Genomic DNA, 27,628 nt, shown 5'->3' with positions numbered 1-27,628 from the left:
ATAATAATAGATTAACGTATGAAAAAACCGTCTAATAGAAATATCACTCGATAGATTACGACACGGTCACGGTTATACCTATGTCGTATTATCTCTTTAACCATTCGTCCAAATTATATGGAGTAAAAAGGAAAAGTCTTATTTTAAACATTTGAGACGATAAGTTTACTTATTTTGATAATAGTTCATAATTGTTGATAATATGACCAACAAACATGACCTAACGATTTAAATTATTTGTTTCAATATAAAAAACAACTTTTTGTGATTTAAATATATAAGTTAAACATATGCTGTCTCTGACTTTTTTGTAGGCATTATCAAGCTCTACAACAGCGTTTGTAAGAAGCGTTTTCGTTCGACCGTTTTTTCTCCGATTTACTTTGCAAATCCCACTACCAAGGAAAAGTCGTTTCATTTTTCGGGTTAATATATAGCCTATGACACTCAAAAATGATATGTCTTTCTGTCGGTAAAAGAATATTCAAAATCGGTTAAGTAGATCCAGAGATTACCCCGTAAAACCTCACAAACTTTACCTCTTTATAATATTAGTATTGATTGAATTTGTCAGTTTTTAAAGATTGCCCCCGGACTAACAGACAAAAATAAAAAAAGGTAGTTTTAGTAATAATAATAATATCCTGGGACATTTTTCACACACGGCCATCTGATCCCAAACTAAGCTTGTACAAAGCTTGTGCTATGGAAACCAGACAACTGATATACTACTTTTCTTTTGTAAATACATACTTATATAGATAATTACACCCAGACTCAGGACAAACAGACATGTTCATGCACACAAATGTCTGTCCTGGGTGGGAATCGAACCCACAACCTTCGGCGTGAAAGGCAAGTGTTCTACCAACCACGCCAATCGGCTCAACATTTTACAGTTTGAATGTTACATAATGTCTCGTTGGTCTTAATTTATTTCCCACCAGTGCTTATAATGCCGTGATACACTGCCGTGCCTCGGAAAACACGTAAATTTAGTGCTGAGCTAGAATTCTTTTCGTTCGTGTCGGATTGCCATCCCTTCGAATTATGAATGTAATGGAATGGAATTAATGCACCTGTTTGCGCACACACTTGTGTATATTATATAATGCGCTGGCCGTTCAGGTACACATACAGACACTTAAATTTTATTCATGTGTACCATATAGGTTGATAGATATTTTTAATTAAACAGTAGAAACTATTGGCATTTTAATGTTATTGTAAAAGTATTTAACTTTAATTATCGCTTAAAAAAATCTCTTTTATCAAGTATAAAGTAGCGTCATGCGAAACGCTTCGGGTCAATTTGCTACACGATATGCCGAACTTTCTCCGCGAATTCCACTTGCAGTGAACGTGTCGAACTTTATGAATTGTCGTTGCAACTATTGGGCCGTGAAACGCTCACTTTATTTATATGAGACATAGCAAAACTTGCAGATATGGTTCTGTCAATTTAACACATAATTAAAATTAATATTTAATATATTTCACCAGTATTTACAAAAGAAAAGTGGTATATGTAGTATATAAGTTGTCTGGTTTTTTTTTTTTTATAGAATAGGAAGGTGGACGAGCATATGGGCCACCTGATGGTAAGTGGTCACCAAACGCCCTTAGACATTTGCACTGTAAGAAATGTCAACCATCGCTTATAGCCAATGCGCCACCAACCTTGGGAACTAAGATTTTATGTCCCTTGTGCCTGTAATTACACTGGCTTACTCACCCTTCAAACCGGAACACAACAATATCAAGTATTGCTGTTTTGCGGTAGAGTATCTGATGAGTGGGTGGTACCTACCCAGACGAGCTTGCACAAAGCCCTACCACCAGTAAGTTTGCACAGTACAAGCTCTACTTAATTTTGGATCAGATGGCCGTGTGTGAATAATGTCCCAGGATATTAGTTTGTATGTTAAGGCAGCGTTCGTAAGAAACGCGTTCGCTCGATCGTTTTTTTTTCATTGTCCGACCGTTTAGTAGACTTATGTTGCAAAATGGATATCCGCGAAAGAACCTTATAATTAAATTGGATAATATAAAGCTTATGTCAAGGCTTCGTTCAAATTTTTTTTTCTTTTAAACAAATGTGTGGTTTTTGAGACGCGGTCTCTACATTAACTTACAAAGATGTAAACTCTTTGTAATATAGATTAGAAATGTCACAATTTTATCCAACACATAAATTTTGCAGTACATATATCATTATAAAATAGGTACTTCATTATTATTATTGACGAAAAAATCAAGAGTTCATTTCATTTGAGATTTCGTGATGGTGAGATTATTTTTTTTTTAATTCGATATTTGAAAGCGTAATTTTTACAAGCTCTTATTTAAATTGTAACGTGTGTTTGTTAGTTTGTTCAGGTCAAATCTTATAAGCATCACGTATACAAGAACCACGTATACTTACCCTCACAGTAACAGGGGCTAAGCCCAGCAGTGGGATATTAACAGGCTCAGACATTAACAGGCATTAACAGGCTAGTGGTTAGAACGCGTGAATCTTAACCGATGATCGTGGGTTCAAACCCGGGCAAGCACCACCGAATTTTCATGTGCTTAATTTGTGTTTCTAATTCATCTCGTGCTTGACGATAAAGGAAAACATCGTGAGGAAACCTGCATGTGTCTAATTTCATTGAAATTATGCCACATGTGTATTCTACCAACCCGAATTGGAGCAGCGTGGTGGAATAAGCTCCAAACCTCCTCAAAAAGGGAGAGGAGGCGTTAGCCCAGCAGTGGGACATTAACAGGCTGTTACTGAATGTAAGATTTACCAAAGCTAAGTTATATACTCATCTCATTGCTCTGTATTCAGTACAATTCTTATGATTAATAACAATTAAAAGATCATTGACATTATATGGTATTTCTTATTGTTTGAGAGAGTAGTCTTAGTCATACGAATCGTGTGTCAGAATCGGGTCCCTACGAGACTGATCACTGCTTAGACATTAAAATGAAATGACCTTACAGGCAATTGAGTGTGTTGTCCACTCTTTATATATATATATATATATATATATATATATATATTAATATAATAATACCTCTCCGGAATATAAATTTAAAAAACAAACCTTATTAATGGTACACCTCTCAAATGGTACCTATTTTAATTTACAAAGTAAGGATCTAATAAAAAAATAAAAAATAAAAAAGATATATACATTAGGTATATTTCCATTTTACCGGAAAGTTCTGGAAAGTTGAGCAACTGTTTTTCATTGTACGTAAGGGAAGTGTCATTTGGTGTATCGCGAGTCGGTCAACATTGCTATCAAAAAAATTAAATTATTTTCGTTGTTTTTACTGTAGTTTGTAACCACCCACGGCTGTTGTTATCGCGGTTTGAATGGTGAGTCAGCAAGTGTAATTACTGGTACAAGGTATATAACGTATTAGATCCGTGGTTTGGCGGAGCCTTTACGGTTTTCGAAGTGGTTCGAATTTCTTGACGAACATTTACAAGCGAAAGAGACCATTTAATGTCAAGTCGCCAATTTGATTGTCGATCTATACAACTTTATTTATTAATTTTTTGGTTCAACTCTGGATATGAACGCGGGATCCTACGGTTTTCTGTCAACAAGCCACTAAACCGATGAGTCGTCTCTTAACGAACAATTAAATGATTCAGTAATAATGAGATACGAATCAATATATAATGTGAAACGTAGGCATTGTAAATCAACCTCGTTTCATAGAACGAGGCAATCCAGGCTTAATTAGAAATAGAATAATAAACTAGTGCCTGTGTGTTCTCCGATAAGATATTGTTTGTGGTCGTATGTACTTACCGATTTGTCGAGAGCTTCTTATCTATAACGATGTAAAGTCAAAAGTACACTAAACTAAACATAATATTTACGTTACAAATCTTACGTTATAAATTTGAACTGTATGTCATAAGTATTATTAAGGATGAAAGACTGATTCTATTATTATATATGTATTATAATCTATATGAATATTGTAAATGTTTAAGTTAATCTATTACGCTTTCACGGCTAAATAGCTGAATCGATTTTGATGTAATTTGTTTTAAAGCAAGCTTGAACTCAAAGGAAGGATACAGGCTATCGAGCCAGGCCTCCCTAATGAGTGAGCGAAGCCACACTCGAAAGCTAGTCTTCTAGATATAAATAGGTAAATAGACAACACTTCAGTATTTTTTTCTTGTTTTTTTTTTGTTTGGTAGCCATTGACGAGTATTATGTTATCAATTAAAATAAGATAGAAAGATGATTTTTTTTCGAAACAAACACACTATGTATTTCCCAAACATTTTCAAAAATGATAATGAATTTCGACCACTGATTGATCACTTGTGTAAATAATAACATATGGAAAAACTACCTTATGATGCGATGAGTCATTATAAAATTATGTTACTATAATGAATTATATAGAAAAGATAGTGTAATATAATAAATCAAATTACAAAATTAAATCAAAATATAAATAATTCAAGTAGATTTCTTTAAAGTAATTTCTAGTTGTCATTTAACAAAATTTAATCAAACGTTAAGCTACCAACGGTTCGCAATGTATATTTGATAATAAAACCTTGAATTAAATCAACTAATTCTAACATCACGCTTTTTTATCGCATATAATTATAATATGTATATAATATTGTAATGAAATCGAATTAACGTTTCAATGATTTTTAACATAGTCTTTAAATAGCACGAGATAAATTATTATAAATACAAATTAGGCATAAAGACCCGTGAACACTGAACAATTTCTGTCAATAGAAATAAAATATGTATTACATTTATTATATGTACTGTAATTTAAAACAAAATTGTTTCACTTGATAGTCAAATTGAAAACTTTGACACTTTGTAATTTTTATTTGTATATTGTAAGACTTTAATGTACATAATAATTATTAAATATAGGCTTTTATTGTTTATTCTTATAAAAACTTTGACGTCATATTCGCATTATAATTATTATTGAGCCAGATCTTGCATAGTTTTAATCTATCGTATTCTTTTTTACAATTAATAGGCCAACGTTTGACCGTTGGCTTGCCTGATGTTAAGTATCGACACGTTAAGATGTAGCACGCTTGCCTATAAAAAACCTGTTTACTCTGGATTTGAAGACACCAACATTGTACCTATCAGAATTCATTATGGATTCGTGAAAAATGTCTCTTAAGTTGTTATCTGGATTTTGAAAGTAAAATAAAAGTGAAAAGTAGTAAAATGGCATAGTTTTGTATTATAAATAAATTTATATATTAATTAAGATTTGTTTGTAGTGTATAATATAGCAGAGCTATTAGCAAATCGCATGGAATATGTTAATCTGAGTTTGTCTATTTGTTACACTTTTGCGTCTTAACTTCTCAACCGGTACAGAAAAGGCCACGTACCTAACACCTGACACCCCTCCCACGCGTCGGAAAAACTGCGGACAGAAACTAGTGGGCTGTAAATCGAAGAGAGAGATTAAGTTCAAAACCATATAAAAATATCCAATCCCATTAACAAAATAATGTGCTGTGCTTGCCAAGCTTAGGGTGATCTATTTTAGCTGTTACTAAAAATAAACGACAGCATCACTTCGTAACTGGGACAATTAGAGATCGATGGCTGTGCCGACGGACGTTGGACACGTAACAGATATGGTCGAAATTTATGTTCAAGTATTTAAGTTGTCATTAGTTTAGTTTTATTAACCGATTTTAGAATAGAAGGTTCTCAATTCGTCCACCTATGCGTATACCTATATATATTTGTGTTTTATTTATTTACATCTAAGCATAGTAAGTGGAATTAATAACCTCCTTTTATGAAGTAGGTCAAATATTTAACTAAATTATAGAATCGAAAAGATTTTTAAAAATGCATCACATTATCAAATCGTATCGTCTTATCGTAATAACATAAATATATTTTGCATAATACTTTTTATACCTTGAGATAATTTATTTTTATCAAGAAGGACAATATTATAAGTGCGACATTGTATGATGTCTCCAAAGGCCAATTAAAATATATATATATCTGTTGGCTGTACGATCAAGTCTAGACGAGAAGGTATCTAGTACAGCATCTTACCGCGTCTAAAGACATTCTGAGCTGAATGACAAAATGAATAAATTCTTAAGCCAAATTGAAATATCAATTAATAATTAATTACAAAATCTATCAAGACACGAAAGAAACAATTCATATTACATAGCTATAAAATATGATAAAAATGATAAAAATCATTTACAGATCATATCGATGTCTGACAGATAATCATTACTATGGTAATCGCGCGTGAAAGAGTAACAAAAAAAAAAAAAAGAACAAGATCCTTGACAGTGAAGACGTGTATGCTGCCAGAGCTATTGTCCACAGATAATCGCTAACAATTATATTATAAAAGATAATTTTATTGTTAAATACTATAATGCAGTTACAAAAATATTAACAGTTAAATTCAATTTCGTAATAATACATGTTTGAGTCAATTTGCTAACACCAGTTTAAGCTCAAGTTTCTGAAACGCTGATCAAAGTCAGATTTACTAGTCGTGACTAAATATTGAACGATCATTGGTATAAATTATAATAATTGGTAACAAGTTCGTCTGACTTTTGATGTTTTAGAAATTGATTGTATGAATGATTTAAACAAAAGCAATAGTGGTGCGGAATAACTTAAGAAGTGCTTGTGATAGCACGTAGTTGACCGTAGATGTGTCTGACCATTAACGAATTAACCTAACCTTGTAGGTGGTAGGGCTTTGTGCATTCTTCGTCTGTGTACGTACCACCCAATAATCAGATATTCTACCGCTAAACAGCAATGCTTAGTATTGTTGCGTTGCGGTAAACGAGGTGTGAAGAGGCATCTTGCGGGCCGGCAAGGCGAAGGCGGCTAGTGCAGAACGTTTTTCCCGTCTGCACTGGCCATCGTCGCGTTTGAACTCTACTACCACTTACCATCAGGTGGAGTAGAGTCATTTACCCTTCCGGCGAATATATAAAAAAAAAAATTGAAGAGTGAGAGAGCCAGTATAATTATAGGCACAAGGGACATAACATCTTCGATTCCAAGGTTGGTGGCGTATTGGCGATGAAAGGAATGTTTAATATTTCTTACACAACCAATGTATATGAGCGGTGATGACCACTTAACACCAGGTTACTGAGTAGCAGTAACCCGATCGTTATGTACGCTCTGTTAACTTTTAATATTGTCGGAAGTGGTTACTGAAGTACCTTGACTCATAAAGATAATCGATTGTATACAGATAAGATTAGCAATAAGTTAAGGATTTTACAGAAATATTGACAGCAGGCGTAGAGAATGATTATTCAAAACAAATACCCACTTAACGGTAAGTGGTCATCTCCGTTGTTATCAGATTTCCGATTACTAATGAGTTCTAAGATGTTATCTATACGTCCAATGATAATAATAATCTGTCTGTTCCATTCACGGCTAAACCGTTTAAACTAATTTGATGAAATCTGGTATGAAGCAATATTATATATAATAAATGTCTTTGCTATATTTATTTTAAAATGTAAAGTACCAGTATGTACAGCTGCTGTGCAAAGGCCTCGTGGAAGGTTTTGGAACTTAATCCACCACGCTGCTTCAGTGCGAGTTAGTGAATACAATTGTGGTAGTTTCATTCAACACACCCAAATTTTCCACGATATTTTTCCTTCATAACCGAGCACGAAATGATGTATAAACACAAATTAACTAAATAAAAATTCAGTAGTGCTTGCTCGGGTTTCAACCCACTATCTTCGGTTAAAATTTAGGTGTTCTAACCACAGGCCCATCTTGACTCATTTACTCCAATCTCTGCGACGGGGGACCGTCTCAAAGTTAATTCGTCCCGTATATAACTTAGAAGAAACTCGTCTAGAAAAGATTTTTAATAATATTTAAAGAAGCAATTCTTAAGCGAGATTACTGAGTACACAAGTGTAGACTTCATAGCGCTGTAAGTGAGGGTACTAAAAGGAGTTATTAGGATGCGAGCCAATCCAGAGTTTGTTGCACCTATATTGAGAGTTAGACATTTCATTTGACCTTTGTGAAGTTCACTGCGACCTTCGACCTTTGGGTTATATTTCGTTATTTTAGTCTGATCGATGTACAGAAATATAATTGTTCCATTATTCTAATTTTAAAACGGGTCAGGTTATATTTCTAATTATAATGGTTTGTATTTAATTACATATAATGTCTGATATAGGAATTAAATTAAATTAACAAAGTCTATTTATGATATCTATACGGTTCTCAGGTTTGTAATTAAAAAAAAATCGCATTTTAAAGATGTGTGTTCGGTCAAGTGTATTTTAAAAAGAAAGACTGTCTCATTGGTCTAGTGGCTAGTTTATAAGGCTGTAAATCCCGAGTAATCCTGGGTTGCAACCCCGGAATGCTGCCAACATGAATGGTGATGGACACAATACCCGCATATTTTATTTTCAAGCTCAAGTCTAGAAAAAAGCATGAAGTGTTGGTTTTTAACGTAATCAATTTTGATCTTAGAGGATTTTTTTTCTAAAAAAGTTGTAGGCCTTGAGAACGTTAGACATTTTTTGTTCAAAATAAAATTTTCGTGTAGAGCAACTCGTTTCTGAGTAAATTAAGATAAATTCTCATTGAAACGAATTGGCCAACCCAGACTCTATATGGTCTCAACTGCCCGTAGAGTTTATCCAAATTATTATAAGCAGGTCAGAATTTAATAGTCCAGTGTCAGTCCCGTGCCTTGGACAACACTTGGAGCCGTTGGTTCTGCGCCTGAAGTCTATTCTGTTGCCTCGATTTACGATCCATAGGTTTAATTATTTTGGGAAACGAAAGCTCGTCTGTTTTTCGTGTACAAACTTGCACACTATAATATTTACTGCATAGTTGGCTAGAGTAGAAGCCGTTGAAAATGGCCGCCGTGACTGAAAGCGATTAAGAAGAGATTATCATTTTTGAATTAATTAGAATTCTTAATGGTTACACGGTTTTGTGCTTTCTTACAGCAAACAAACAAATAGTCGTTTGGCTGCTAAATACAAATTCTCAGTACTGTGTTACGGCTTAAATATTTGCGAAACCAGAGTAATTAAAGGCTCAAATATATCTTAATATTGATGCCTGTATTTAAGGCTTATGTGACCATTTACTATCTAGTGCTCCTTTTAATCTCTACCGCTTCGTGCTATCTCATTTGCGTTTCCATCCAATCTACGTGACATAGGCGAATTAATATGCGCTCTCTAGGCATAAGTGAGAGCCACTCAGTCGCGGCCCAATGGGTTTCTGATGCTGGTGGGGTTGAGATTTTAGATCTCAGGTTCAAATTTAGAATTTAGTTTTCTTATGTTTATTAGAATAGAATATACCAAAAGAGTTACGAAATACAGTTATAAACACAAAAAAAAACAATTAATGGTACATACAAAAGTCGGTTTTATCGCTAACGATAAGACACCGATCTCTTCCAGGCAACTTTTGGATAAAGGACATGAGATTTAATAATTATTTTGTATTTATAATTTGTCTCGTGTCGAAACATGCACGTTTCATAGTAAATACTATCAACATTGTATCGTTGAAACCGCTCTAAAGCAGCGCCATGCAATAAGCCACAAAACTCTTTAACTTATGAGACCTTCGTCCAGCTGTGGGATATTTTTAGGCTGTTCTTACTATACTGTAAATAACAAAATTATATAAGTGGTTAGTGGTAGGGCTTTATGCAACTTCTTCTAAGTAGGTACCACCCACTCATTAGATATTCTACCGCAAAACAGTAGTACTTGTTATTGTTGTGTTCCGGTTTGAAGGGTGAGTGGGCCAGTGTAATTACAGGCACAAGGGACATAACATATTAGTTGCCAAGGTTGGTGGCGTTTTGGCGATGTAAGCGATGGTTAACATTTCTTACAATGCCAATGTCTCTGGGCGTTGGTGACCAATTACCATCAGGTGGTCCATTTGCTCGTCCGCCTACATATACTATAAAAGTAATATTAGCTCGTATGTTTTTACATTCATTGGTAAATAAAAAATAAACTCATTTAAGTTTGATTTATGTACTCGATGTATTTTTAGTACTCTAAACGAAGTGTTTTCCGAACGACAAAGTTGGAAGGGTCATGTTACTAAGTACGTTTTGTTATTAGATACTTGGTGATTACGATCTAGCTAGACGTACCTGGCCCTGTTAGGTCGGAACGGTCGGGTATATAACTTTGGAAAGGGGTCAGAGGTTCTAATCCGGACGATGGACAGTTTCTTTTAAGGTTTTATGTCCTATTAAGTTTGTGTCGTTGTTTTATGAAAATTTACTATCATTATTTTATGTACAGTTTTTAGCGTCGTCAATAAATAATATATTTAATATCATAGTTAATAATTGCACTTTATATTTGCCTGCTTTTAACGCTTATATAAAGAAGATTAAACATTCATGCTCAGCGGGGAAGGAAAATTATGACATATTTATGTGTACCAAGTCATATAAGAGCAGCGTGATGGAATATACTCTATGAAGTAATATAAAGATAATAGTGTTTCTGTTTCGATATGCTAAGGTTTATCACTAATTGCTAGGCTAGTAACAGGCTTGTATTTTGTACCTTTATTAATCTCGGCGGACGTTGTCTTGTCTGTACGTATAATATATATTAATTCCTATATATAGAATAAATCTCCTTGAAAAATGCGTATAAGAGCCAACTTTTATGGCTATCGGCTAGAGTAGATGTCCATCTCAAAAAGTTTTTGTTTTTTTTTTTTTTTTATATAATAGGTAGACGGGCAAACAGCCATGGTAATATGCGCAAGCGATCCTGTGACGTCCCCCGACAGGACGGAGTGGGTACCGATGGTTTTTGGTGTGTGTATTCCGGCGTCTTTAGCGCTGGCGAGTCCCACATACCCCCCACCTCATGTGGGGGAAACACATAAATGTGTTTTTCCAGGGGGAAGAAAAGGCAGGCAAATAGGTCATCTAGTGTTAAGCGGTAACCACAGCCCATAGATATTGGCGATGTAAGAAATAGTAACCATTTTACATCGCCAATGCGATTTACTACCAACCTTGGGAACGAAATGTTATGTCCCTCGTGCCTGTTGTTACACTGGTTGACTCACCCTTTAAACCAGAAAGCAACAATATTAAGTATTGCTGTTTAGCGGTAGAATATCTGATGAAAGGGTGATACCTACCCAGACGGGCCTGCACAAAATCCTACCACCTAGTAGACAATTTACCAAACTTATGGCATTAAACTATAAGTTATTAAGATTTAAAAGACAAAACTATTTTTATAAGAATACATAATATATATATATATATACTTGTATAATATTCGAAAGACATTTCATAACGTTATGTAACAGGTATTTTTTCTACAAAATTGGTTTTCTCTTTTTAATAACTTATATGAGTGTTTCTGTGTGTTGAAAAAATTCCATACAATACGTTTCATATATAAGATATATATGCTAACGCATGTCATAAGTACAGTTTATTTAAATTTCATCGTATTCGCAACTCTATCGGAGCACGTATGGAATACAATTAGTTTGTCCGTCAATCCGGACGTACATTAAAGGCAGTTGTTATTGAATGGTAACATCCTCTCCTATTAAGGTAACCGGTTCGGAGCTTAATTCATGAAGTCCACCGCTGTTCGTTTGATATTCAATATGTATATAATATAAGGATATTTATTTATTTCTGTAACAAAATGAATCTAACAAATCAATAAGGCATTAAGTAAATATCTGTACTTCACAAATTAACCTATTATATTTATTATATTTATATTATTATACATTATATATATATTATATTATATTTATATTATTATACATTGCATATTGATTCTAAGAAAACGGCTTTCTTAAGCTCGTGTTGTTTAATTTATGAAATAAATATTATTCGTTATTAATAGTTTATTTATTATCTTTAAAATCAAAATCAAATTATTGTTTATTGAAGTAGGCTGAAGCATATTTTGAATTGTCATGTTACAGTATTAAGTGATCCGGTTCGGAATGTAGATTCTGTTGAAAAAACCGACAAGTAATTCAGTAGTTGATTGAATAGTAATGCTATAAGCACGAGATACGTTGTTTACAAAAAAACTAAGCAACTGGATAAAATCATGCAGATACATGATTTAGATTCGTATTAAATAACACTTTACATTTTCCACGCAGACGATACAGTTTAGTCTTTATCTCTATACTTATATATACTACCGGTCGGATTAAATAAAAATTACATTTGATAGCTCAAGCTTAAAAATTAAATCGAACGTATTTGTTTAAGTAAGTTTCACATGAAACCTTTTTTTGATATTTTACAATTTATCTCTTCCACTCCGTAGGCTAATAACATCTCGGTGCGACCCGCGGGGGCGGTGTAGGAACGTTTAACGCGGGCGAAATCTTTCTTAGCAGCTAGTTATTGATATAATAGAAGTCTTTGATATATGTTTGTCGTTCTGCTTTAAAAGTCGCATCTGAACATAGATATCTTATTTCCCCATATATTCTATGTATGTAACAGCCTGTGAATGTCCCACTACTGGTCTAAGATTTCTTTTCCGTTTTTGAGTAGAAGGTATGTAGCTTATTCCACTACGCTGCACTTTCCACTACAATTGGTGGAATACACATATGGCAGAATTTCTGTGAATTTTTTTTTTTATTGAATAGGAAGGTGGATGAGCATATGGGCCACCTGATGGTAAGTGGTCACCAAACGCCCTTAGACATTGGCATTGTAAGAAATGTCAACCATCGCTTATATTATTATATTGTAGGTAGGCGGACGAGCAAATGAACCACCTGATGGTATTAGTCAGATAAATGTTAACCATCGCTTACACCGCCAATACGACACCAACCTTGGGAACTAAGATGTTATGTCCCTTTTGCCTGTAATTACACTGGCTCACTCACCCTCCAAACCGGAACACAACAATATCAAGTATTGCTGTTTTGCGGTAGAATATCTGATGAGTGGGTGGTACCTACCCAGACGAGCTTGCACAAAGCCCTACCACCAGTAATACATTAGACAGGTTTTCTCACGATGTTTTCCTTCACCGTATACCACGAGATGAATCATAATCATAAATTAAGCACATGAAAATTCAGTGTTGCTTGCCCGGTTTGAACCCACGATGCTCGCTTAAGATTCACGCGTCCTTACCACTGGGCTATCTCGGCTCTATGTATGTGAATTAACCTATTATTATTTATCAATCTTTAATTAACTGACACGTATGGTTGTAACTTGGCATGTATACATTTGTATGTATGTATGTATGCATTTATGACAGCATTTACTCAACTCTCTCCGTATATGTATAATTTATTAAATGACTGAGATGCTCAAATGGCTAAAACACGTGAATCTTTAAACCTGAGCAAGCTCCTCTGGGTGCGTAATTTGAGTTTAAAATTCATCTCGCTCAAGGCTGTGTAGGAAAACGTTGTGAATGATCATGGATCATGCCGCATGAAATTCTATCACATCAATGGAGAAATAGGCTCCAGAAAGCTTCTTTAAAGAAGAGAGCTTACAGGCTTTTACAATAATATATTCATCAGTTTCTAAACTGTTAATTCTCATCAACCATACAACACCAATATTTTATATTTATGTATGAATATGTGCATGCAGGCTCACGTTTCATAATACGAGGATTGGTCTAAATGTTCGTTGAATTAAAGGATTGTAAATAAAATGAATCTTGCTTTTTTAACATAGCAGTAACAACCTTTGAATGTCCCACTGCTGGGCTAAGGCCTCCTCTCCCTTAAGTATATTGTTTGGAAATTATAAATCATAGTAACAAAAACACAATCACACTTTACATTATTAAGAGAGCACGACGATAGCGTGCTTTAAAACACTAATAACGCCATCTATTGGTGAAATATATAAAAAATATTTTTAAAAAAATATTGCGGCGTTAACAGTATCGTGATCATCATCAATTAGAAGTTAGTAATAAAATAGTCTTAGAGTGGAGACCACGCTTAGGCAAACGTAGTGTAGGGCGCCCTGTGACAAGATGGGCCGATAATTTAAAAAAGGTGGCAGGTTCGGGATGGATGCGGACTGCCCAAGATCGGGATGGTTGGCGTTCTATGGGGGAGGCTTTCGTCCAGCAGTGCACGGCAAAAGGCTGAAGTTTGATCTTTTGTTGTTTAAACTTGGCGTTATCCCTTTTTTTAACATGAAAATTGGATTACGTAATTTTTTCATCGCAATGATTTTTTATATAATAGGTAGACGGGCAAACAGCCATGGTAATATGCGCAAGCGATCCTGTGACGTCCCCCGACAGGACGGAGTGGGTACCGATGGTTTTTGGTGTGTGTATTCCGGCGTCTTTAGCGCTGGCGAGTCCCACATACCCCCCACCTCATGTGGGGGAAACACATAAATGTGTTTTTCCAGGGGGAAGAAAAGGCAGGCAAATAGGTCATCTAGTGTTAAGCGGTAACCACAGCCCATAGATATTGGCGATGTAAGAAATAGTAACCATTTTACATCGCCAATGCGATTTACTACCAACCTTGGGAACGAAATGTTATGTCCCTCGTGCCTGTTGTTACACTGGTTGACTCACCCTTTAAACCAGAAAGCAACAATATTAAGTATTGCTGTTTAGCGGTAGAATATCTGATGAAAGGGTGATACCTACCCAGACGGGCCTGCACAAAATCCTACCACCTAGTAGACAATTTACCAAACTTATGGCATTAAACTATAAGTTATTAAGATTTAAAAGACAAAACTATTTTTATAAGAATACATAATATATATATATATATACTTGTATAATATTCGAAAGACATTTCATAACGTTATGTAACAGGTATTTTTTCTACAAAATTGGTTTTCTCTTTTTAATAACTTATATGAGTGTTTCTTTAAAGAAGAGAGCTTACAGGCTTTTACAATAATATATTCATCAGTTTCTAAACTGTTAATTCTCATCAACCATACAACACCAATATTTTATATTTATGTATGAATATGTGCATGCAGGCTCACGTTTCATAATACGAGGATTGGTCTAAATGTTCGTTGAATTAAAGGATTGTAAATAAAATGAATCTTGCTTTTTTAACATAGCAGTAACAACCTTTGAATGTCCCACTGCTGGGCTAAGGCCTCCTCTCCCTTAAGTATATTGTTTGGAAATTATAAATCATAGTAACAAAAACACAATCACACTTTACATTATTAAGAGAGCACGACGATAGCGTGCTTTAAAACACTAATAACGCCATCTATTGGTGAAATATATAAAAAATATTTTTAAAAAAATATTGCGGCGTTAACAGTATCGTGATCATCATCAATTAGAAGTTAGTAATAAAATAGTCTTAGAGTGGAGACCACGCTTAGGCAAACGTAGTGTAGGGCGCCCTGTGACAAGATGGGCCGATAATTTAAAAAAGGTGGCAGGTTCGGGATGGATGCGGACTGCCCAAGATCGGGATGGTTGGCGTTCTATGGGGGAGGCTTTCGTCCAGCAGTGCACGGCAAAAGGCTGAAGTTTGATCTTTTGTTGTTTAAACTTGGCGTTATCCCTTTTTTTAACATGAAAATTGGATTACGTAATTTTTTCATCGCAATGATTTTGCAGTTTCTGACTCCGGTCTTTCGTATTATGATGATGTCGCAAGTAATGTTCTTCGAATTTGTTTATTGCAACGATTGTTTTATATAATATATATTACTATTTAGTGTTTACGCTTTTAAGGAAAAATTACTGTTATTTAAAGAATATTGCTTAAACATTGTTCTAACAATTTTGTCTGTTTATCTGTGCGTTTGTACACGATAATTTTAGAAACGGCTTAACGGATTTGAGTACGGTTTTCACTTATGTAATGTGGCAAACTTCACTGAAAATTTAGTGTCTGTTTTATTTCAATCGGTTCATAAATAATAAAGTTATGTCAATTTAATGAATCACGTCAAAAATGTATTCGATACAATTGCTGTAAAAATGTAAGTTGAACTCTAAACTACATGATCAATCGTATTAAATAGGGTTCAGCTTATGCTGGTAATTGTCGGGTACTTGAGTAGGTTGTTTAAAAATGCTCATACATATATACGTTTTTATTTTTAAGTTTATAAATAACTTTGTTAAAGTTTATAGGTTGGGTAGGTATTTCGTTTCGTTGACGCATATATATTTTCTCATGGTTTTGTTAAATTAATGCTTAGTTGGTTAGTTTAACAAGCGAAGTAAAGTCTTATATATACAAATAAAAATTAAAAATAGTTAAAAATAGTACAAATCTTGACCGCGTGGAATGTTGGCAAGAATGCGAGTAGCATTTTTCCTTTAAATCTGAATCTGAAATCTCTGGGCAAAAAATTAACCAGTTAGTCGTTTAGTTGATTTACGTTTTAGTTTTAAAAAGACACAATTTCCCGTGAAGGTATCGTTTGCAGTCACAATAAATAAAGTACTGGGATTGACATTCAAGTATGTCGGAATAGATTTAAGGGAAAAATGTTTTTCTCATGTACGATTCCGATTGTATTTTGTCGTTGCCCTATCTAGATCCGGGTGCGGCAAAAACCGAATAAATACTAATATCCCACGAAAATAAAAATAAAAATGTTGTATATGCTGAAATATTAGTATATATGTATAAGTCTGCTCTTAGTGATTTTTTAAGTTATACGCTAGTGAAACCGCGGCCACAGCTAGTCAGTAATAAAGTACAATCGAATTATTATTTATCTTCTATAGAAATCAATGAATGCTAACTTCACAATCTTTTAATCTATTGTATGTTAATGTTGTAAAAATATTTATAGGTGATCGTAGAGTCTCACAAGGAGCTGCGATGTCCGGAATGTCGTGTCCTCGTGGAGACGAAGGTGGAGGAGCTTCCACCGAACGTGCTCCTAATGAGGATACTCGAGGGTATGAAGAACTCCGCTCCGAGGAAAATCATCGGACAGCGAGTTAGAAGTGGCCATTTGCAGGTATATAATTTTTTTTTAACTCAATTCTCAACTCAGTAGCGCAACGGTTTAGGGCTCCCCTAGCTATATAAAACAGACCCCTTGAACTATTGCCGTCCCCACTTCTAACACAAACTTAACACTTAATTGGAATTGTCTAAAAAAAACTTAACTAAACTTAGTATTTGTGAGACTTTTGTGCTCCACTAATCAGGCAAATATTATTCGTGTTTCGGTTAGTCATGCTAAGCGAAAGTTATCTCATACAGCGACAAAGACCGGCTGATGAAGATAACTGGTCATCAGGACGTCCATTAACTCCTTATCCTATCCTCTATTGAAAGAAACATTCTTCACTCAAACAACAGTATCATTGACACGCATTTATATGTTTATTAATTATTTTCACGTACATTGAGAGAGTTGTTATCTGCCTTTCAGACTCAATCGCAATTGCAGCCGTCGCGTGGGGACGGCAAACAGCCTCCGCCCCACGCGAGAGCCATGTACGATTTCATATCCAAGGAACTTGGGTAAGATTTACATTGTGTATTAACTCACCGTTCCTATAAACTTGTGCGAATTTGTAAGCGAAGGGTACCATTTAACATTAATTTTACAGTCTTATTATACTAATGTTTCGTATTGTTCTATTGCAAGTGACATCTAAGAATTAATTATTGGTAACTTAAAAGCACATAAATTAACTTTAAAAATAAAAGGGTCAACTATCTTAATAATTACTGACAGGTCATTCATTAATTCTTTATATATTGTATGACCGCGTCGTTGGTCTAGTGGCTTGATGTAAGGCCGCAGATCTGGTTCTGGGTTCAATTCCCATGTCGGGTCAATAAAAAGTTATTAGGTTTTTCTCTCAGAAAATTCTCAGTAGCAGCCCGGAGTCTGGAAGTTGGAAGTGTGTATACTCCCGTGCCTCGGAAAGCACGTAATGCCGTTGGTCGTGCGCCTGAACTCTTTCCAGTCGTGTCGGATAGCCGTCCGATCGGATTATGAGAGTTAGGGAATAGAGAGTGCACCTGTGTTTGCGCACACACTTGTGTACTATAATATCTCCTGCGTAGTTAGTTAATCTCCCTTGAGATTGGCCGCCTTGGCCGAAATCGGTCTGGAGGACATTATTATTATTATATATTGTATGTTTACATTAAGAGAAATGATCTTAAAACCCAAGTCATTAAAGTGTACTCATAAATAGCATTAACCAAATAGAAAAAGTTAGTAAAAACTTGCTTGTTTTAAGTATATTTAATTTGATATAGTAACCTGATTGAACAACGCCAGAATAACCTTAAATAAAATCTAATTACATCTTATATTTAAATGAAATTTGTCATAATAGATGTAATGTAATTTATTTACTCTACGTCATTTTAATTGTAATAAGAAATGATAATATTTTATTGTAATTGGACATGCATAATAAAATGTTTTTGAATAAATAATTTTTTTATGCATATATTATACGTATTTTCTTTTATAGTGATCTGTCATTCAAGAAGGGTGAAACTATAATACTTCACAAGAAACTCGATCCTTTCTGGTACCACGGCGAGTGTTCGGGCAGGACCGGCATGTTCCCCATCACTTATGTGCAGGTAGGCTGGCATTCATGTAAATAAAATCTTACATTATTGAAGTTACCTATGTGCTCCCTTGTGCTTAAATTGCCGTGTTCTGGTTTGAATGCTTTCAGCCAGATAAACACATGTCAGTGTAGTGTAAGTGTGTGGGTGGTAGTGTCCATTTTTTTCTTGCTGGAAAAACGCATTACGCGTTTCCCGCATACGCATGCTTGCGCATGCTACCGTGACGCTCTGACGGCCGGCCCTCGTTAAAACTGAAAGGATACCGCTGGTTTTTTAGTGGGTATTCCGATCTTCGGTTCGCACTCGGCGCCTAGGCCACGGGCGAGTCCCACATACCCTCCCCCCCACTATTTCCGTGGGAGAAACGCGTTGTTTATTATTATTTTTTAGATTTATAATATAGGTAGGCGGAAACGAGCCTACGGGTCACCTGATGGTAAGTGGTCACTAACCATACACATTGGCATTGTAAGACTTATTCTCTATATATAATTATTCTTTACATTACCAATGCCCCACCAACCTCGGGAACGAATATGTTAGTACTAGTACGCATTTATTCATGTTTTTTAAATGTCTTAATTGGGCAATTTCCCCTACTTTATTATTTTTCTTTTAAGTTATAAAACATGGTTCATGTCATTAATAAATATTTAAACTGTATTTTTTTTAAAAAAAGACAAGTTTTGTGGTACCCATATTAAGTACGAGTTATTGTTGAACTAAAAGTTTTCTTATTTTTTCTTTTCATTTTTCAGGTTGTAGTACCGCTTCCAGTAGCTACAGCACTGTGTAAAGCACTTTACGACTTCCGAATGTCAGCCCCGGACGAGGAGGGATGTTTGGCGTTTGATAAAGGTATGGCTTTGGAGTTTTGTTTAAGCTCGTCTAGAAAACTAGCTTATAGCAATACTTTTTAATGCGGTGCTTTCTTTTTTTTAAACATATATACTATATGACACAAGGTCATCTGTTCCTAAAGTAACCAATTAAGTGGCTGTGTTATATGTAACAGCCGACTGATATACATATATATATATATATAATATTATTTAAAATAAATGTATAAATACATAATATAACTGTGTATTTTTTAGCATTATTAATATTTATATATAATAAGTACATAGATTTTTTTATGTGTTTCACTAATTTAATAATTATTTATATAGGCGCAATAATAACGGTGCATCGTCGAGTCGACGAGAATTGGGCAGAGGGCAGACTCGATCAGAGGGTTGGGATTTTTCCGATCGCTTTCGTAGAACTCAACCAGGCAGCCAGTCATCTTATGAACGGGTAAATATAAATATCATGTTGTAAAATATATTAAGACTTCTTACATGTTATTATTATACATATATATTTGATAATGTTGGTCTTCTGACCGATTTCGACTTAATCTCAAGAGAGACTAGCCAACTGCGCAGGAGATATTATAGTGCACAAGTGTGTGCGCAAACACAGGTGCACTCTCTATTCCATAATCCGATGGGACGGCAATCCGACACGACCGGAAAGAGTTCAGGCGCAGAACCAACACGGTAATGTACACTTCCCAAATTCCTGACTTGGAATTTTTCGACAGGAAAACCCAAACTTTTTATTGACCTAACCTTGGGTTTGAACCAGGAACCTTGGGATCTGCGGCCTTATATCTAGCCATTAGACCAACGAGGCAGTCGTATAGTAGATAGTGTGAATATGCGACATAAAATGTAATTAATCAAATCAAATTTATAGAGTTATATCAGATTTTAATTCATGTTATGTATATGTAAATTCTAGTGCACCACTAAATCGTCCCGTCCCGCCAGTTCCCGAGCACGCGAGGGCGGGACACTCGGAGCACAGGCATCAGACTCAGGTACTAACAGCTCTATCACATCACATAATGAAAGAAAATTGCATAATGCAATACAAATGTTATAAAGTTTGTTAATTTTTATAAATAGTTTTATTTAGTTGTAATTATTTCTCATAAAAGACAAGTGAAATACATAATATCTTTGAAATGTCATATTGTATGATACATAAAATATATTTTCGTTTAACTAGCACCAGCATAGATACCAGCCAATGTCTGTATCCAGTCCGAATTCGGGGCAAGGTCAAGGGAACTACCAAAACCTGGCCACTATGAGCCAGTCTCATCCGAATTACCACGCGACGCACGCGCAAATACTCGTCCCGCAGCCCGTCAGCCACCACGTGACCACAGTCGCGCACGGCGGGCTCGTCACCACCACCGCTCTACCACGAAACATGGATCTCATTAAAAAGAAGGACACCAAGGACTTCATAAAACGCTTTATAAACACGCACAGCGAGCTGACCGTGACCGTCGGCGACGTTAACGACGAGATACGGAAATTTGTACTGGGCGCGGCGAAACCTGACAACTACAACTCGACGCCGGCGCAGCGGGCGGACACGACGTACCAAAACGTGAGGCCGCACGAACATTTTGCAGGGCAGACTAACTTTGCGTCTAATAATAGTTCGGAGTCGAGTTCCAGTGTGAACACACCGTCCGCCGGTGTCGTGGGAGGAAGCTCCACGACCACTCCCAACACGAGTTCCAATACGAGCTCGTGCGAAAGCGCCGAACCCAGCATTCCTAGTTCCCCCGATAACAACACCGACCGAAACTCGTCCGTACCGCCCAGTAATAACGCCCAAAATCCATCAGAAAATGAAAATCAAGAAACGCAAGAGTCATTACTTAACGCCTCACTGGGAGTATTGAGTTTAAACGAAAGCTCAACCGCCACGAATACATCTCTTAACGTCAGTCTACCGCCTTCTGAGAGTCCGATATTGAATGCATCGGTTGGGAGTAACGCATCACAGAATCATAGCGAAGGTCAAGAGAGTACTAGCAACAATGAGCCCTCTCGTCTGGACGCGCCGTCCTCCTCGAAGAACGTCATGCGATCCAGCGGTCCCGACGCTTTGTTAAATTTTGGGTTGGGGTTACAAGCGGCCCTATCGCCCTCCCATAACAAAGAGGGAAACTACATGATGACCAGAGGCCATAGAGATCAACATCATAGAGAAAGAGAGAAACGCCATAGTTTGACCCCTTCGTCCCATCTGCAAGGCAATCACACGCAAAATAGGTGAGAGAAATGTATTTATTGTTGTTAGTAAAACTACAGTTTTGTATTATTCTGAATAGAGGCTAATAGTAGCATCGTATTGAAAAAAATCTAACATTCAAAAGATTCGAATTATTAATTCTTAAAACTAAACATTGCAGACATTCAGCAGAAATCTTAGCGACGAGCCTTCTAGACCACGCGATGGACAGAGATAGGGAAAGACCGGAGAGAGAGAAAGAGAGACGAAGACGACGCTCCCGGAGCAATGAGCGACCGCTTCCCGCCGCGTACATCGCACTATACCCGTATAAGCCGCAGAAACCCGACGAATTGGAACTAAAAAAAGGAGGTAAAGTCTACCATATATTTTTGTTGAATGTGAGTAGGACATCCCGAAAACACACATAGACGCTAATCCAGCGTCTAAACATATTCAGGTCGGATCGGAGTTGCCGTTTCAACGCATTATCGGAATGAGAAAATAGAGAGTAACGCACCCGTGTAATATAACATATATTTCGCAGTTGAAAAAAAAAAACAAACTTTATTTAAATATTAGGTCCTTACATATGAAATTGGCGTTTTGTACGGGAGGAATATAATCATTTTTTTTTGTAAAATATATTTAATTAATCAAAGTATGCACCGTTGCCATCTATGCACTTTTGAATTCTTAACCAAAGAGGAGATATTTCAGATCAAAGTGGTCAGTACGACAAAACGCTAATTCGATACGTAAGGAGCTAGTATATTAACATAAGTGTTATATCCTGAGTGCACCTGCCGCAGGCGTGTACACGGTGACGGAGCGCTGCCGCGACGGCTGGTACAAGGGCAGCTGCGAGCGCGCGGCGCGCGGCGGCGTGTTCCCCGGGAACTACGTGGCGCCGCTCGCGCCGCGCGCGCCGCCGCCCGCGCGCGCGCGCGCCGACCTGGTGCCGTACACTTTTTTTTTTAAATTGGAAAAACGCGTAACAGTGGGGGGGGGTATGTAGGGCTCGCCGGTGTCCAAGGCGCCGAGTGCGTCCCGAACATCGGAATACCCGCTAAAAAAACCAGCGGTACCCTTTCCGTCTTAACGAGGAGTGCTCCGAGATCGCTTTCGCATGCTATCGCATCGTCTCGTATACCTCACGTGGCACTGGCGAACTCGTTTTACATTTTTACATGTTTTTTGAGTGGATCTTAGCTCGTGATTTGTTACTATTTATTATTTGTGCATGATTTAAGAGGTTTGTGGTTGTACGATTAGATAAATAAATAATAAGTACAGAAGTAAAATTTATAAAAATTAATCTCCCGAAGCATTTCCTGCCAATATTACAAAAACGAACAAACAACTAGACATAATCTGCTAAAATCATATTCCCCTAGTACTTTTGTATCGAAAAGTTATTGTTCAGAAGGTCTTTGCTAACGCTCCTTCGCTCGAAAACTGACATTTTCGATTAACTTTGACGAGGTGCCATATTACTTTGATACGCAGTAACTTGCATTCGGATTAATATAGTAGCGATCGATATTCGTATCGTGCATTTACTTTAATTCGCCTTGACGATCGACTTTTTATTTTCATTACAGGCTTCTGTGTATTTATTTCACGAAGAAGTATCAATAATTAAATTTCACCTCATTTTATTGTTATACTAATAAAATAATAACGTCTTAAACTGCCGTAGATGGATATTTACGTTATGAGTTTTATTCAAAATGTTTTTTGTTAATTTTCCAGAATGTATCAAACGCTTTAGCGAACGTGAAGCCAGCGACGGGAACCACGTCAAGTGCTTCCAATACAAACACTACACTCCCACCACCAGACGCTCCACCTAGAGCCTGTAGCCCTCTGCTAGCATCTGGTAATTATAATATGTATTCTTATAAAACAATTCCATACTAAGCTGCCTGCTATCAGTAGAGTAGGTAAGAGACTCCCTATCTCCATCCGTGGGTGTTGTAAGAGTCAATACCATCGTATAGTGGCAACGAGCCAATATACCAGTCAAAGCATTCACAAGAGTTGAAATCGCCTGATTTCAACTGAGGCCTGAGGCGTATCCGTAGGCATCGGGATATGTCTGAGACAGACTAATTAAATAACTAGCTTTTGAAGTCTTTGAGTTTCGTGACATTTAAGTGAGTTTGCTAAGATGATATTTGAAATTAAAAAATCAGTACTTTTTACTTTGTGTATCAATTTGGGACTTTTTAAAAAGGTACATCAATGTTTTAAACCATTTTTACGTAGTGACGACTCAAATGTGGTTATTATATAAAAATATTGTGTTTATAATTCATCTCGTGCTTGACGGTGAAGAAAAACATCATGAGGAAACCTGCATGTGTCTAATTTCACTGAAATTCTACCACATGTGTATTCCACCAACCCGCATTGGAGCAACGTGGTGGAATAAGCTCCATAACTTCTCCTCAAAAGGGAGAGAAGGCCTTAGCCCAGCAGTGGGACATTCACAGGCTGTTACTAACTACTATATAAAAATATAACTATTTTTTAATTGCTATTTTTTCTTTATTCTGATTTGTTTGTTTGTCAAAATCATTTTATGCAATTGTAAAATAAAGAACAGTTTGCTCGTAAACTAAAAGTTATTGCCAGTTTGCAAATTAAAATTAATATATATAATCGAACTGTATTTGCTTTTTCCAGTACAACCATTATTGACATATCCTTGGAGTACTCTACAACCTGTACCTCAACAAAGTACACCTCGACAAGAAAAGGTAAATTTATTATTGTCTCTTTTTGATTGATTACTTTAGTCTTATATTAAATGCTTATATAATACTCACACAGTGCATAAATAGTAATTTGACATTTGAAAGAAAAATAATTAAATTATAACTTAATATTTTTTCACGATTATGAGTAAACTGTAAATATATAACGAAAGTATATAGATTTGTCATCTCAAGTAGGTTTCCTTGCACTATTTTATTATTTATCATCCCAATGAATGTCATAAATCATTGTGTATCTATCTTTATGCTTAGTTTCAATTGTACCAAGATTGCATTTCGCCCACTATATATATAATTTGCGCCCAATAATCTACTGCGGGTAACAACTTTAAGGAATGTATAGCCTGTGATGTTTTTATTTTAAGATATATTTTTTTTAAATTTCAGTCAAAAGAAAAATCGAAATCGGAGAAGGGTTCGATATCGACGGGAGTGAGCCTGATGAAGCGGCTGGCGGCGATGAAGAAGTGCAAGTCTCCGCCGCCCGCCGGCTACAGCATGGACAACCCCGTGTTCGAGGACGGGCCCGGCACGTCGCTCATGCTGCCGCACGCGCACCCGCACCCCGTGCACGTGCGGTCAGTCACACACTATCGTCTCCTCTACCTCCTTTATTTTTACGCTGGAAAAACGCGTTACGCGTTTCCCCCACGGGAACAGTGGGGGGGTCTTTGGGGGCTCGCCGGTGTCCAAGGGGCCGAGTGGGCCCCGAACATCGGAATACCCACTAAAAAACCAGCGGTACCCGGATCGCTTTCGTATGCTACCGTGAGACTCCTCTACCTCTCCGAGCGAACCCAAAATTTTACAATTTTTTAAATTTATTACTAGAAACATATTAAATCAGAGCAATGTCCCCTTGTTCGTTTTATAGAGCAACGTACGTTAAGGGTAACTCATATAACTCTTTTGTACTTACATAATTCATTTCATACATAGCAGTTTTTCCCTCCTAATATTGAAACAGAACTAGACTAAATAGGCATTGATTACAAAAAAGACACAGTAGGTAAAATGTTTCTAGAAAGCATCCAATTATAAAATAATAATCACCAAATTCTTTAGCTTTCTGTAGTTGTCATAATAATCATTTAACAGTAAATTGACTTTAGTTTATAAAGTTAATAATGAAAAAGTGTGAGTGAGACAAAATGTTCATGACGGAATTTGCTTGTTTTTGTGTTTCGAATCACAGAGAGTCGATATCTTTGTCTCAGTCTAATAATAGTCTAATCGGACAATTTTTTTTTTATATTTAGTGGCATTGTACATAAATCCATAATGTGTGCATACAATCATTGTGTGTGCATCCCGCATGTGTCTGTGTCAACTTGTGTTATGTGACCCTAATATCACTGATCATTGCCCTTGCATTGTGTGTTCATTAATTCTGAGAGAATTGGTCTGATCCTGAATTAATTTAATAAGAACCAGTCGGTGACTGAACTTGTGACCAGCCAGATGCTTATCTGTTCTGTTTTTTAAATGTCGAACAAAATTAAAAAGTTTGCTCATTGGATCGAGTCAGTTTATTTTTAATTAAGGAAAAGATATTGAATTATCTCATTTTTTCATTAGTAATTCATTATTTATTTTTAATCGTAAGATATGCTAATATCTTAATGTTATATTTACTCGTTGAACAGACCAAAGCTCTTCATTGTATGGCATTTGTTTAACATATCCAAGTTTGCTGTGTAATTATGGAAAAAAATAAGCTTTTATAGATTTTTTATTATATATACATTTCTCGGTTTTATCTTTGCTGTCATTGGACTAATTTAATTTTGTTTCTGTGAAAGCTCGTTTGTCTCCAATATATAATGTACCATCCCGCACACGTTACGATTTCTGACCACTTGTCTATGTTATAAGATTTTTTTTTCTAAATTGAGCCTCTCGTTTTACAAGGATAAGGAGGATTATAGTATAGCATAAGTAATGAACCCTAAAGGGATTTTTGAACCTTGCACTGACAGTTAAATTGTAAAGTAGACGCACGGCCTAGTCCCCCCAGCGCTTGTGTGGTATATCGTATCGTGTGCGGCTCGTGTAGCGGGTAGTGCGCGCAGGTCGGGCTCGTGTCCCTCGCAGCTGCTGCGCGCGCCGCCCGCGCCCGCCGCCGCCCGCGCCGCGCCCGCGCCCCGCGACCCGCGCGCGCACAGGTTCGCACCGCACTGCTCCACACCACTACACATTCGTACCTATACAAACGTCATATAGTCACGCAAACACACTCGCACGTACACGACCCACACACTCACACACGTACACACACTCACACACACACAAACACACGCACGCGAACACTAACACAAGTGTTATGAATTCGTAATTTATTAAATCGCACATAGTGCAATAATCTGGTATGTATTTGAATGATGAATGCATGTTACACGTACGAAGCTTACTCGACCTCCAAACCCCACCCCTACCACACACATAGTTGTAAGATTAACATAGAATTTCGAAACTTAACATCGACACGTGTTTATGCAATGTGTTTGTTTTTTTTTTGTTTGCTAACTTCACAGTGTTGTTGCACTTTTAGCGTTTTCATGTTCGCAGTCACGATTATATATATATGTATGTATGCGCATATGTATGTTGAGAGTAACAGATCAATTCCCATACAATTATTTTCTTTGTTATATTAAGGGTTAGAGGGGATTGGGGTAATATTTAATGCGACCACAAGTAACTAAAGTTTTTACTTAATTTTAATAAATAATATATATTACATTAATAGATATGATCTTTAAATATATGTCTATTATTTACTATATGACTTCTAAAAATTAGCAGTTATTGAACATTATTGATTTAGGAAATGTTTCGAAGAGCTCTAAGAAATTGTATATAATATAATAGGAATATACTTTTTGGTACTGGAATATATGATATGTACTCAAATATTATTATTTTTATCGTAGTTATTAACCTATTATTCGATATGCATTTCTGGTATCTCGTATATCGTGTGTGTGCTGACGTCCGACTTCCGCAGAAGCGCCGGGGCGGGCGAGTGGGCGGGCGGCCACCGCAAGTCGGCGTCGCTCGACGTGTCGGCGCGCCGCGAGCGACACGCGCCGCCGCTCAAGGAGAAGTACGCGCTTTATGCCCTGT

At 36.4% G+C, this 27,628-nt stretch overlaps 1 protein-coding gene across 3 annotated transcripts in view; it reads left to right on the top strand.

Annotated features, from left to right (window-relative positions):
• Positions 1-27,628, top strand: part of LOC126776757 (E3 ubiquitin-protein ligase SH3RF1) — a 42,186-nt gene that overhangs the window by 10,144 nt on the left and 4,414 nt on the right. Inside the window, exons 3-15 of one of the 3 annotated variants that reach the window (XM_050499495.1) lie at positions 16,879-17,049; positions 17,470-17,561; positions 18,533-18,647; positions 19,397-19,496; positions 19,811-19,937; positions 20,427-20,505; positions 20,697-21,760; positions 21,901-22,091; positions 22,532-22,677; positions 23,475-23,601; positions 24,411-24,484; positions 24,890-25,080; positions 27,513-27,608. In XM_050499495.1, coding sequence (XP_050355452.1) covers positions 16,879-17,049; positions 17,470-17,561; positions 18,533-18,647; positions 19,397-19,496; positions 19,811-19,937; positions 20,427-20,505; positions 20,697-21,760; positions 21,901-22,091; positions 22,532-22,677; positions 23,475-23,601; positions 24,411-24,484; positions 24,890-25,080; positions 27,513-27,608 — 2,573 coding nt within the window. Of the gene's footprint in view, positions 1-16,878; positions 17,050-17,469; positions 17,562-18,532; positions 18,648-19,396; positions 19,497-19,810; positions 19,938-20,426; positions 20,506-20,696; positions 21,761-21,900; positions 22,092-22,531; positions 22,678-23,474; positions 23,602-24,410; positions 24,485-24,889; positions 25,081-26,574; positions 27,177-27,509; positions 27,609-27,628 lie in introns of those variants that run through there. The other 2 variants (XM_050499494.1, XM_050499496.1) reach the window with 2 other exon arrangements.

The sequence above is a fragment of the Nymphalis io genome, chromosome 21 (assembly GCF_905147045.1).
Source record: "Nymphalis io chromosome 21, ilAglIoxx1.1, whole genome shotgun sequence".
NCBI lineage: Eukaryota > Metazoa > Arthropoda > Insecta > Lepidoptera > Nymphalidae > Nymphalis > Nymphalis io.
This window is presented reverse-complemented; position numbering and strand designations above follow the sequence as displayed.